Here is a 12,332-nt window from a genome sequence, read left to right as displayed (position 1 = left end):
GGGGGGAGGCAGAATCACGTGTTGTATTAAATTGGTGCTAAATGGGTTCCGGCTCTGCGTGGCTTCTGTTCAGGGTGAGGGGAAGCCCCCGCCTGCTCTGAAAGGGGGCAGATTTTTATTCCTATAAGGCAAGTGAGATAGGGGAGGGGGCTTCCCACTTCTAAGGGGAAAGCAGATGGCAATTTGCCAAGGTTCGCTTGCTCTGGGCAGAGGCAGAAGGCTCCCCAGATGGCTGGGCAACTGGCTAGAGTTCCAGGATCGAGTCCCTGGCACGATGGGCTCCTCTCTTGAGGTTTCAGATGACTCATGGAGGCAGGCAACAGCCCTGGAAATGTGGGCAGCTGTCCACGTGCAGCACTGACGGTGGGGCCAGGCTCCAGCAGCTGTGTGCATTGGGGTGGAAGAATGCCTTGCAGGCCATTCCTTCAGTGCAGACAAGGGCCAGAGCCTGGCATCTAATGGCAGCAGTTCCAAGGCTGGGTGGCGGAGCTGCAGAATCCGAGGTCTCCTCTGTTGAGGAATATGACACGGTTGCCCTTTAGTGGCCAGCCAAGCTTTGCCCAGGCCACCTGCCCTTTCCCCAAGGGAACTTGGGCTGGCGGGCACAGCACAGCCTCCTGGAGCTCCCGCTCCATTCACCCCAGCAAGATGTTGAATTGGGAGGGGTGGGCAAGCCAGGCTTTAGGGGTTGAATGGCTCTGCCGCCTCTGTCCCGTGGTGCATTTGGCTAGGCCCACGAAGCCAAGAGGCAGCTGAGGGGAAGCCAGAGGTCACCTGGAGGCTCATTTGCCCAAGGCCCTTTCTGCAAGCGAGAGGCAGACCCACCTGGCTGCTCCTTGGCTGGAGTAGAACCCCTCAAGTCCCCCTCCGCTGTGGTCTGCCTCTCTGGGGACCCCTTCTGTCTTCCTTGGCTGGGTTCCCAGCTGCCCTCCCGTGGATAGGCTTCTACACGGGCCCATCCTCATTTCCCACAATGCCCCCAGCCCCACTCGCTAGCCTGCTAGAGCTGGGGAACAGGCGTTTCTCGATTGGCTGGAGTTTATGGGGGATGCAGGCCGCCTGACCGACGCTGCTCTGGAGCCGACTCGAGATGAGGAAGAGAAGGTAGAACCAGGGCGCCCGGCAGGCGGTGTCGGGAAGAAAAGGGAGCCCCAGCGGAGGCGCCCTCGTTCTTCCCGGTCTTGGGCCAGAAGGCGGCGATGAGGAGTCGCCCTCGGCCCGAGCGCCAAGCAGCGGGTGCAGCCTCGAGTGCTGAGGATCCAGGGCTCTTTATGGGTGGCGCAAAGTTCTTAGGAAAGGCTGGTTCAACATCTGGGCAGGGGAGGGGTGAGAATTGCCCAGAACACCGTTACTACCGCGTCTTCCGTGTTGTTATTGCCTGCCGGTTGAGCAAACCAACTTTACCTAACTAAGCCTGCGGTCCGGATTCTCATTATGCCCCCACCCGCCCCCAACCAGGAGCTCAGCGCGCGGCCAGCCAAGTCGGGCCGGCCTAAAAGGTACTCAGGTCTTCATCCCGAAACCCAAACCCGCCTCCTGGTTTTGATCCACTGGCCGCCCGCGAGCTTAGTATACGATGTAGTGTTTCGTGGGAACGCAGGCCGCCCCGGGGTTCCCGCCTCCTCCCGACCTCCGCGGCTCTGTGCCCTGAATCCATCTCTTCTTCGCCCCCCTCCCGCCAGGTGCCTGCTTGAATTCGGGCTGTTGCGCATGGTGGACTCACGGCCAACTGCATTTGCTTCGACCAAGCCCGGCTTAGTGTGCTGAGAAGCAGGCCGAGAGCACAACGGGGCCCTCCAGCCGCCGCCGCTCTTGCAAGCGAAGCGAGAACGGTTCGAATCCGCCCGGGAGGGAGGCATCCTCGGGCCTTTTCCTAAGGAGGACAAGAGGGTCGCCTCCTTGGCCCTGTTGCCGGCTGCCACCGGGGCTGTTGCGGCGTCGCAGCGCCTGATTTGGGGGCCGGGCGGAGGAAGTGTCTCGGGGTCCATTCCTCCGGGTAAAAAGGCCCTTGACTGCTCCGGGTGGGAGAGGGGCGGGGAAAGGGGTTGTTTTCTCGGCGGCGGGCGGGACCGGGGAGCACTGCAGCGTCGGCTGGCGGGAGGAAGCAAGAGCTTGTGGCGACCGCGAAGCGTCGAGGAGAGGCGAGGAAGCGACACGTGCCGCGGCGGTGACGGAGCCGGAGCGGCTGCCGTTGCGGGAGGGCTCGCTCGGCCTGGAGGCTCCGGGGAGCTGCACCTGGTGACGAGGGCGACACGGACGGGCGCGCGCTCCCCGCGGCGCTGCGGAGACGCAGGCGGGGACGCTGCCTCGCCTCAGGCCAGCGGTTTTTCTCCCGCCGTTGCTAGGCGGTAGGTCGCCCGCTGCGAAGTCGGGGCCGCCAAGGGAGAGCGGGGCCGGGCTGCCGCCCCCAGCGCCGCCCCCGCCCCGCCAACCACCTGTTCGCCGGAGGGGCCGAGCGGGAGCCGAGCCCCACGCGGCCTCTCCAGGGAAAGGCGGCGGCTTTCTGGCCGCGCAGCCCCCCGGCGCGGCATTCAACGAGGTGGGTGGCGACGGGGGACGGGGGGCGCGAGGAGCGGGCGCGCTCCCCGGCCTCGGGAGGAGGGTGAGCTGGGTTTCTCTCCCTGTTTACGGCTGGGGGTGCAAAAGAGGAAGCGGTTCCGGAGGGCCCCGTGGCTCACGCCCGCCCCTCTGCTTCTCCTTCAGGGGAGCGCGCCGTCTCCCCGAGCGGAGGATGGCCGAGAAACTGCCCCCCGGGAGCTGTTCCTGCGCAAGGGCCGCGAGTCGCTGGTCTCGCTGGAGATGGACCGGCTGGCCCCGGGCGAGGAGTCCTCGGACAGCGAAGGCGAGCAGGAGGGCGGCTCCCACAGGCTCATCCGCAAAGTCTCCACCTCGGGCCAGGTGCGGGCCAAGGTAAGAACGGCGGCCCCCGGTTGGCTCTCCCGAGGGCGCGCCTGGCTTTCTGCCTTGCCGACCTCAGGCTGGGCGTCTGACTGGCTCAGTTGCCCGGCAAGACGGAGGGGGCTTTTCCGTGGGTGGGGCGGGGAAAGGGGGCAGAAGGACACCTAGCAGCCTCGCGGAACTGCGCCTACTTGTTATGGGGTCCTCCCCGCTGAAGCCGAGGAGTCAACCGGGTGGCATTGCCTTGGCTTCGGTCCTGGTGGCAGCAGATGGTCAACTAGGCCAGGAGATGTGTGGAAGGATCCGGGCCGCTGCTTTGCTCTCTGTCCCGTTTGGGCTTCTGGTTTAGAGGCAGGCGGAGTGGAGGCTCCGGTGGTTGAATGGCTGAACTCGGCTGTGTGGTTTGTAAACCTGCTCTTGTGGCTTAACCTGTTATATGAAACCAACCAGTTGTGGTTTATTAACCATGGTTAATCCACAGGTTAATCTACCCTATCTACCCCTCTGGCAAAAGCTCTCCTTTCAGCAAAAAAGAGAAGGCCAGTTCTGCAGCGGGGTTGCCATCTCAGCTTTTCCCCTCTTTCCTCCAAAGTTGGTCTTGAATGGCTTAATTGAAACCAGCCCTGGCAGGTCCTAAGAGTGGGGCAAGACTGGCCAGATTACAGGGAGCACCCTTTCATTTCTATAGCTTAAAAAAGGGCAAAAGCTTTGGGCTATTGGAGTAGTTAGATCTCATTGTGGAATAACTTCTTTCCTCTCTAGAGGACTGTTCATTTTAAATGAGGAAAGAGAATTCTGCCTCCATGCAGAACCTTTTGGTGCCTCTTGCGTTCCCATGGCTCTTTCTCTTGGCACAGACCCAGGGAGCCACCCTCCCCCTCCCCCTCTACCCCTCTGGTTCTGCAGCACAGGTGAAGGATCAGCAGATCTTCCTGAGGGCTTCAAGGCCACAACGGTCCTGCCTGGCGGGAAATACTGGAAGCCAGAGACAAGGGAACAGGTGGAGGAGGAAGATGCTTTAGGGTTTCTTGGGGGAGACAAGCGGGGAATCAAGGATGAGCGATGACAGAAATGAGCTGATGCGGCTTCTCTGAAATCCACCCAGCTGAGGACTTGTACAACCTGGAGGCACTGGAGTGATTGCAGCCAGCTGAGTGAATAGGGTGATGCTCTTTGCAGGCTGGGCGGAGGGGGAGGGGCTTTATTCTGAGGGGAGGGGCTTCCTCTGGGGACTCCAGAGCAACAGGTGCAGCGGCTGAGGCAGTGAAGGAGCTGCTGGCCCAGGAGGACACTGGTCCCATTTGCTGACTTGGCAAGAGGCAGTGCAGAGCTGGGTCCAGAGGGCTGCCAAGGAGTGGAGGAGGTGGAACATTGTGCTCTGGTCTTAATTCCCTAATAGCCTTTTCAGGCTCATCACTTGGGGATTACTACAGGTCTCCTTCAGCTCGGGGGTCCAGGTGGCTTGGGCCTCCTGGCCAAATCATCTAGAGTCAGAGGTTGATATTGCTCAGTGGAGTAGACCAAGTCTTCCTTCCTCTAGACCAGAAAGGTGTTGAAATGCATAGAAGGGACCTCCGTGGGCCGTGTCCTTTTGGCCAAGGCCCACAGAGGGTTCACTGGGTTGCAGCTCTCCAAGTGCCTCGAGAGGAGGCCGCTGAAGTCTAGGATTTACATCAAAACAGAAGCCTGCCGTGCTAGAGCAGTCGCCAGTCCTGGGGGGCTTTTAAGCTGCAGTAGGTGACATGCCTGGAACCCTCATACTGGAAGCAGGATGTGGGAAAAGAAACCTTTCCTCACCGTGACACCCTTGGATTGTAAGGCTCCGTCTCATTATTCTGGCCAAAAGCGGTTGGTTTTCTCTCATCTTCAACCTACTTGCTCTTCCTGTGGCAGCCAGTTCTGTAGATTTTGTTGAACAAAGAAGGTCATTAGAATTGATGCTTTGCTGTGAACTTTCTCTGTATTTCGACAGGAGGTAGCATTGTGCCTCAGTCTGAAAAGAGGCTGGACAGATTTGTTCCCTACCCACAAATGGGACACTTAAAATTGCAGTTGCTTGAGCTGCTAATCCCTTACGGATGGATGTTCGTGTACTTGATGTAGAGCTGGCCAGGTACCCCAGGAGGAGCTCAGCTGGCCTGTAATGCATCAGAGGGCATAGCTGGTGCCTTCCGCTCGGCTCTCTTGATGCTGCATTTCCTGTGGTCATCAACCAGCAACTGAGAACGTGTCCCACACCCCTTGGTTTGTCTTTGCTCAGACTTCTACGCATATAATGAGGTCAGAGTTTCCCCAGGAAGACACCCTCTGCTTATTCTGCACCCCTCATCAGCTAGTCATGGGGGGGGGGTCAGCTCCATGGAACCGTTACTTGGCACCCCTGACACAAGAAAGGCCAAAGGCTTTATGTCTGGGAGAGGCAGAGCAGAGAGGGAAATAATGCAATAGAAACTGGCCTGGGAAATAAGGGCCGGTTGGTGGCTGGCACTGCACTTTAGCAAGAGTGCCAATGTGTTAATCCTTTCTGGACCAGCAGAGCCCAAGGAGTGGGTGGTCAGTGCTGCCTGGCTGCTTTCCCAGTGCAATAGCCGGCTGCACCTGGGGAACTGCAGCCCCGTGAAGGAACGCTGGTCTTGGTCCTCAACGTTGCCTTTCCTTGATCACTACATGAGTTCTGCCACCCTTCTCGGGTCCCCTCTTCCTGGACGGGTGGTGCCCAGGGAGGAAGCAGTCTGAGCGGCAGGTGGTTTGTGAAGATGCAGTCCAGGTTCTTCTCCCAACACCTTTAAATCAGGGGGATTTCCGGCTTTTGAGCAATAAGAGAAAAATGTAGGTATGACCACAATGGAGCCCAACATTTATTTTGCCAAGCAAGGCAAGATAGTGAGTTTTGCCCCTTTTGTATGAACTTTCTTGCCACCATTGTTAAGTGAATCATTCACTTAGTAGCATGCCTGTTAAGTGAATCTGGCCTCCCCCTGGACTCTGCTTGTCAGAAGGTGGCAAAGGGGAACGCCTGACCTTGGCACAGGATGCAACAACCATCCTCGTTACGAGCCAGGGGCAAAAGCGGCTGGAGTTGGACCATTGGGCCACAGGGACGCTGCGACGGCCATCAGTGGGGAAAACGGTCATCAGCCACTTTTTCAGGACAACTGTAACTTAGGACGGTCACTAAATGAAGGGTTGCAAGTCGAAGACTCTGCGCTAAGAATTAGGTCACAAAACGGAAGGCACCATTTCCCCCCCCAGACTCAAGCAGGCTCAGGGCTGGGAGAAAGGGGGGTTCCAAATCATCTGCCTCTTTCTCGGGTCTATCTTTGCGGGGTGGGGCTGGGGATCTCCTCACACAGTGCACAATGCGCACCCTTTTCCCAACACAGCTGCTCCCAAAGCCGGTCCGGAGGCTGCTGGGCTCTCGGCTTTCTTCTCCGTCGCATCTCCTGCAGATGAGCCTGGCGCTTTCCCCTCCGTGCCTCGGAGCATCGGCCTGCTCGGTGGCTGGAGGCCGGGTTTGATGGGCCGCTTGCCTGGGCGATGCCCGCTGGCCCCAGCCCCTCCCAGAGTTGGCTTCTTTTTGCTCCCAGCCCTCCCCCTTCATTTCAGCCAAGCTTCTGAGGGTGAGGGGTCTCCCCCCCTCTTGCTCCCTCAGTGGAAAGGGCCCACCCTGTGGTGCCTTTGCTTTCTGGGCAGGACCGCTTGCCCTGGGACCTGGACAAGAAGGGCCCAGGGACAGCGGAGGAGGAGGAGAGAGACCGAGAGACAGGCTGTTTGGAAGACCAGCGGAACCGCATTAGCCCTACAGATATCACTTCGCTTTAACAGTGCTTTCAATTCGTTAATGTGGAATTGGCCTGTAATTTTATAGCTCCCTCCAAAATGCTTTTTAAACTAATATTACACTGGATGTCCTGCCATTCTTGGATGGGGAGTCTGACCTCGTGTTTCCATGCCTTTAAGGGTTTGGAGGGGAGATACCGGGCCTCTTGGCTCTGAAATCTCCCTTTTTCATTTTCTCCGGCTAAAAAGGAGAGCTTGGAATATTCCAATGGCAGCTCTCTGAGCCCTCCCACGTGCAGGCTGTTGATAGTGTTAACCTGGCTTGCACTAGCACACATTATTTGTGCAGCCACTTGTCATAGTGTAAAGCCGAAGAATAGGAGAGATTCGTCCGCTTCTCAAGTCACTGCCCTCCACGAGGATCCAAATAGTTGCACTCAATATACAGATATTAAAAAGAAACCCGGCCCCAAGGAGATCTCAGGGGCTTAAGCTCCGTCCTTCACTGCTCTATTTATCTGGATTAGCTTTTTCCATCCTGGCCGCTCGGAACATTTTGGGACCAAGACTTCTGAGAGTTCAATGTCCCCCCTCCCATTCTCCCCCCCCCCCGCAAGGGCTGTTGGAGAAGGCTGACGCAGCGCCTCCATCTTCCCCCCACCCCAGGGCCCAAATGCCTCAGATTGTAGGGAAAACATCTCTCCAGGGCCTGCCTTCAGCATACAAGTAGCAGTTATTCCTGTTTTATCTTTTCCGTTTTCTTGATGGTCTCCCTGGAATTAATATGAAGAGTTTGTACACAAGAGAAAAGGCCCAGCAGAAATGTGGAGATTGTGGCATGCTGAGTGGAGGCCAGTGACAGAAAGAGGTGAGCAGCTCCATTCCCAGCTCTTCTCTCGCTTGGGCTGCCCAAGGACTTGTGGTTTCCTCAAGGCAGCTCACACAATGGCGTGTTGCTGGCCAGAGAGGGAAGGACTGGAAGGGAGCTGACGGGCTGTTAGGGAAGCCATGGCTGACCAGAAGGGAGCCTGAAGGGTCCTGTCCCCCGACGCCCCTTCCTCACTCTTTCATTTTCGGATGGGGGGGCAGGCCAGGGTGGCGGCAGCCCTGCCAGATCACACTTGGAGGAGTGAATGTGGTGGTGGCGGCAGCAGCGTGTTCCTTTGTGCGTCTCGCTTGTGATGAGTCACCGCTGCAGACGCTGAAGGAGAAAGAGGGGGCTACTGGCCTGGGCAGCCGTCTGTCTGGCTCCCGGGCTTGCCCAACTTGTGGGGTGCTTCGCTCTGGGCAAATGGAGCAGACCTAGGTCCCGTCCCCGTCCCCCCCCCCCGTGCGTGATCAGGCCTGGGGAAGGTTCGCTGGCCTCCCCTCTGAGCGAAGGAAGCGGAGCAGAAGCGGGCGCAGAGTGGAGCCGGCTGGGGAATGTTTTGGCTTGAGCTTGGGCTGTTCCCAGCACCCTGGAGAGCGCCCCTGTGGCCGGGCTGAGGCGCCTCAGAGCGCCAAGACTTTCTCCACTTCCCCTGGGGGGTCCTCGCCTTCCACCACTCAGCGGGTGAGGCTCCTCCCAGAGAGTTAGCAGCTCTTGGGTACCCCTGGGGGGGGGACGCCCGGCCTTCCTCCGCTGCCTCTGGGTGCAGACTCCCTTCAGCTGAGCCCCCTCCATCGCCCGTCTTCTGTTTTCTGCTTCCTGGTGCCCCAAAGCGGGAACCACTTTTCCTTTCCAGAACAAGCTGCAGTGGCCCCAGTGGCCTCCGTAAAGGGGTCCAAAGGGGAGGGTTTGCAGCCACCGTCTGTCTTGGATGGGTGGCAGCCATTTTCCCTTCAAGGAAGGAGGAGGAAGGGTCTCTCCCCCCCCCCCACTGAGATGCCGCCAGGGAACAGAGGGGGGGTGCCTAGCAAAAGCAACTGGCCCAGCCCGCCCAGACGACATGCCCTTCCCTGGGGTGGGCAAAGGAAAACAGTGGCCCAAGTAGCGGTGCCCTTGTGGGGAGCCAAGAGGCAGAGCAGTGGGGGGGGGAGGGGGCATTGGTTCTCGCAAGGGGGCACCGCTTTCGGGGCAGCAGGCACTTGGCTTCTGGGTAGGGGGGTCAGGCTCTTCCCAGGCAGAGAGCAGGCCCAAGGATTGCCTTGCCCAGCCCGGGTCTCCGCCCAGTGGCCAGCCCTGGGGACATGTGTCCTGCTGCCAAGCTGCAAGGCTTCCAGTCCTGGGGGGTTGTGAGGCTGCCCCCTCCTCTCTAGGGTTGCCCTTTCCTGTCTGTGCTGCACTTAGCAGGCCTAGAGGCTCCCCGGATGGGTTGCTATGACTTGTGCCCTTCTGCCTGTGGGAAGCACTTGGCCAGGCGGCCGCAAGGAGCCAGGATCAGGGCAGCCCACTGGCCCTTCACCTCTTTGTGCCAGGCCATCCTTGAACTGGGCCGCCCTGCCAGCTGTGTCTCTCCCACCTTTAAGCCCCCTTGGAGAAGGAATTGAGGGGCTACCCCCTCCAAAGGTGGACTTCCCTTTTGGGTTTCTTGCTGCCAAGGTTGCCCACATCATGGGGCTCTTCAGGGAGGGGGGCTCAGTCTGTTACATCCTTTCTTTGCCCACCATGGAAGCACCCCAGCTCCAACAAGTTCCCGTCCCTTTTGCATCGTCACCCTGGATGACCTGATAGGTTACATAGGGACCCCAAGCAGGCCCAGGCAGCTCCAACAGGTCCCCTCAGAGAAGGCCCCTGAAGAGGCCGAGGGTCCATGTGCAAGCCCTTCCTGAGGGGGCAGTGGACGATGGGCTTGCAGTCCTGGCATCCTAGGCTGTCCCTCCTGGTCTGAGCAGGGCCCCTCCCAGCCCCACACTTCCCTCCGTCCCTGGCCAGGCTGCCTGGCCGAGCGCTTCTGGGCCAGCCCCAGGGGGCTATTTTGAGCTGTTCCTACCCGATGATCACATCAGCTCCCTCAACCGTCCTGCTGCCGTTGCCGCCTTGAGCGTGAAGAGTGACTCGGGCCGGCTTGGGGCCGGGAGTGCGTTTGTGGGCTGCTGCTCTCTGGGGTGCTGGCCCTCATCTCACAAGACCCTCATCTCTGCCCCCCTTCTTCTCCCTGCCTGAGTCTGCACCCCGTTCTCTGCCCTTCTGGTCTACAAGCCCCCTCAGAGCTGAAAGATGTTTAATTTGGGGAGGGGGAAGAGGAGGGTTTAATGTGCTGATCATCAGGATAGCCCCTACGCCATCTCCCTCTTCCTCCTCCTCCTCCGGATATTGACGTCAGTTTGCAGTTGCCTTCTTGGCTGAAAATCAATGTGCCATCTTCCCAGCACAGAGAGCGGCCTCTTTCCTCCCTCACGCACTGCAGGCAAACTCCCTCACTTTGGTCCTGGGCGCTGCAGGGCCCCAAGTCCCCAGGCCTGAGGGCCACAGGAGCCGCCTTGTGCCGCTGGCCCCGTTTCCTTGGCAGCTGCAAGAGACTGTGGGGTTCACTCCTCCAGCCACTGGGCGCTGCCGCAGCCACTTCCCCTGGCAAGACTCAGGCGGGGGGCTTGGAGTTGAGCCCTTTGACGCCGCCACCAGTAGCCTCCCTTGCCTCCAGTTTCAGTGAATTTTGCAATGCCCAACTATGAAAAAAAACAAAAACCCACACCCATGGGTGAGAAAGACAGGAAGAGGAGTGGCAAGCGCTCAAGAGAACTGGAAATTGCAGCCGCATTTCCTGAGTCACCGTGAAGACACAGGCAGCCCTTTTCACCAGGGAGTCCTTCCTCTGCTGCCACCAAGCCTGGCCTGGCTTTTTTCTGGATGGCCGCCCCCAGCAGAAACAGCCCCTCCACCAAGTGAGTGCGGCTGAGGCCCTTTCCTCTCCCCCACCATTTCTTTTGGAATTGGCAGCCCCCTCTGAGCGAAGAGCCCTTCCGCTCCAGCCCCCCAGCTCTTGCTCAGTCACTCGTTTGCCTTCTTGCGCTCATTTGAAACATATTTATATTTATTTATTTAACAAGTGTATACTGCTGCCCAATTCCTACGTACGTGTGCTGCTTAGAAAGTTAGAAGCTGCCCTGGTTGCTTTATTATCTTCATGGCATATGATTGCTCTGAATTTTAATGGCTTAGCCTGTTACATGCCCTTCAGGAGTCTCTGTTTGAAAGGTGGCATAGAAATGTTTCTGAAAGCACCGTACATGCGTTCTCCCAAGAGTGTTGAGAAACGCTTCTGCCTCTCTTGCACAAGCTTTGGAGAAGAAGCTTCAGGAACAAATCAAAAGAGCCAAGAAAAAGTGCGCCAGCCAGCAGTTCTGCATTTATTTGGCTTGCATTTTGCCAGACGTTCCCCACAGGCTGCCAGTCCCAATCCCGGGCTAGAAGTTGGCACAGGAGTCAGCAGCAGCCACTGTCTCCTTGCTGATGGCAGAGAAGCTACCACAGGGCTGTCAGTTGCCAAACGGCTGGGCTATGGGCTCCTGGGAATGGCCAGCTTCTCCAGGGCCCTTTGTGGGGAGGACTGGCTTTGCGGGGGGGGGGAGGAGGAGCTTCTCTGCTTTCCAGCAGAAGGGTGGGAGCAGGCAGGAACTCCTTGGAGTGAAGGAGAGATGCCCTCCCCAAAGGCCCCCCTTCACCAGGTTGAAGGCACGGGGATGGGGGGGAACTCGGGTGTGCACAGTGGCTGGGTCTCTTCTGGGCTGGGCTGGGCAATGCTTGCCAATCCAGCCGAGCTTCCTCGCCCTTTCTATGGCAGGACGGCCCCCACCCCCGGCCCAGGCGCTAGTGCATAGCAAAGGCACCTCCTTGGAAGGGCTGAATGGGTGGCAGGGCCTGGAGGGGGAGGGGGCGGCTTCTGTGCAGCAGCCACGGTGCCCCCCCCCCCCCAATAGGGAGCCAACGCTGCCTGCATTTCGGGCTCCCCACTGAGTGGGTCTTGCCATGGAAAGAGCAGGTTCTTTGCCCAAAGGTCCGGTGAGATTTAATGCTCCTCCTTCCGGCCTGGTCGTTCATCCACAAGCGCAGCCAGCGCAAGAAGGAGCAGCCCTCCGTTTGCCCTGAGGGCACGAGGAGCGATGCTCCGAAGGGCCTGGTCAGGTGGGCTGCAGAGGCCGCTTGTCCCGGAGGGTCTCCGGAGCCCTGGATGCCTTTTGGATGAGCAGATGCTGGGCCCCGGAGCCCCTGGAGGGCTGGTCTTCCTCCAGAACAAACCATGGTCGGCTGTGGATCTGTGGCTGGCTGTGGGTTGATCAACATCAGCCTTGCCTGCGGGAGGAGCGGCTTAGATCAGACTTGGTTCTGCCTCTTGGTTGCCTGTCAGTCCAATTGCCAGCCAGCAGCCTGAGCTGAAGGAGCAGCCGCTGTTTGGCAGACTGGGAGTTTATTTATTTATTTATTTATTTGATTTGCCAATTGTTTACAAGATAATAAGTATAAGTGTATACATAGTTGTGAATACATGAAATGGGTACATATAAGAAAAATAAAAGAATAAGAGAAACAATAGGACAGGGACGGTAGGCACGATGGTGCGCTTATGCACGCCCCCTACAGACCTCTTAGGAAAGGGGTGAGGTCAATTTACCTTCTTTCTGAGTTACCTTCTTCGTACAGAGAATCCAATCAAGTGAGCACCTGCCTTGGTTCCTGGGGGGAGCAGATTCTTGAAAGAAGGGATCTCCTGGGGGGACATCCCTGGGGGAGGGAA

At 58.5% G+C, this 12,332-nt stretch overlaps 1 protein-coding gene across 3 annotated transcripts in view; it reads left to right on the top strand.

Annotated features, from left to right (window-relative positions):
• The first annotated feature begins 2,073 nt into the window (after positions 1–2,073).
• DGKK (diacylglycerol kinase kappa) overlaps positions 2,074–12,332 on the top strand; it is a 25,703-nt gene continuing 15,444 nt past the window's right edge. For all 3 annotated transcript variants that reach the window (XM_087972316.1, XM_087972315.1, XM_026684334.2), the window contains exons 1-2: positions 2,074–2,348; positions 2,704–2,910. In XM_087972316.1, the coding sequence (XP_087828442.1) occupies positions 2,800–2,910 (111 nt within the window). In that variant the 5' untranslated portion in view covers positions 2,074–2,348; positions 2,704–2,799. The remainder of the gene's footprint in view (positions 2,349–2,703; positions 2,911–12,332) is intronic.

This window comes from Notechis scutatus, chromosome 10 (assembly GCF_049901735.1).
Source record: "Notechis scutatus isolate UNSWTSFEM ecotype Mainland chromosome 10, rNotScu1.2, whole genome shotgun sequence".
In the NCBI taxonomy this organism is placed as follows: domain Eukaryota; kingdom Metazoa; phylum Chordata; class Lepidosauria; order Squamata; family Elapidae; genus Notechis; species Notechis scutatus.
The sequence above is the reverse complement of the archived record's forward strand: the minus strand, read 5'-3'. Positions and strand labels throughout refer to the sequence as shown.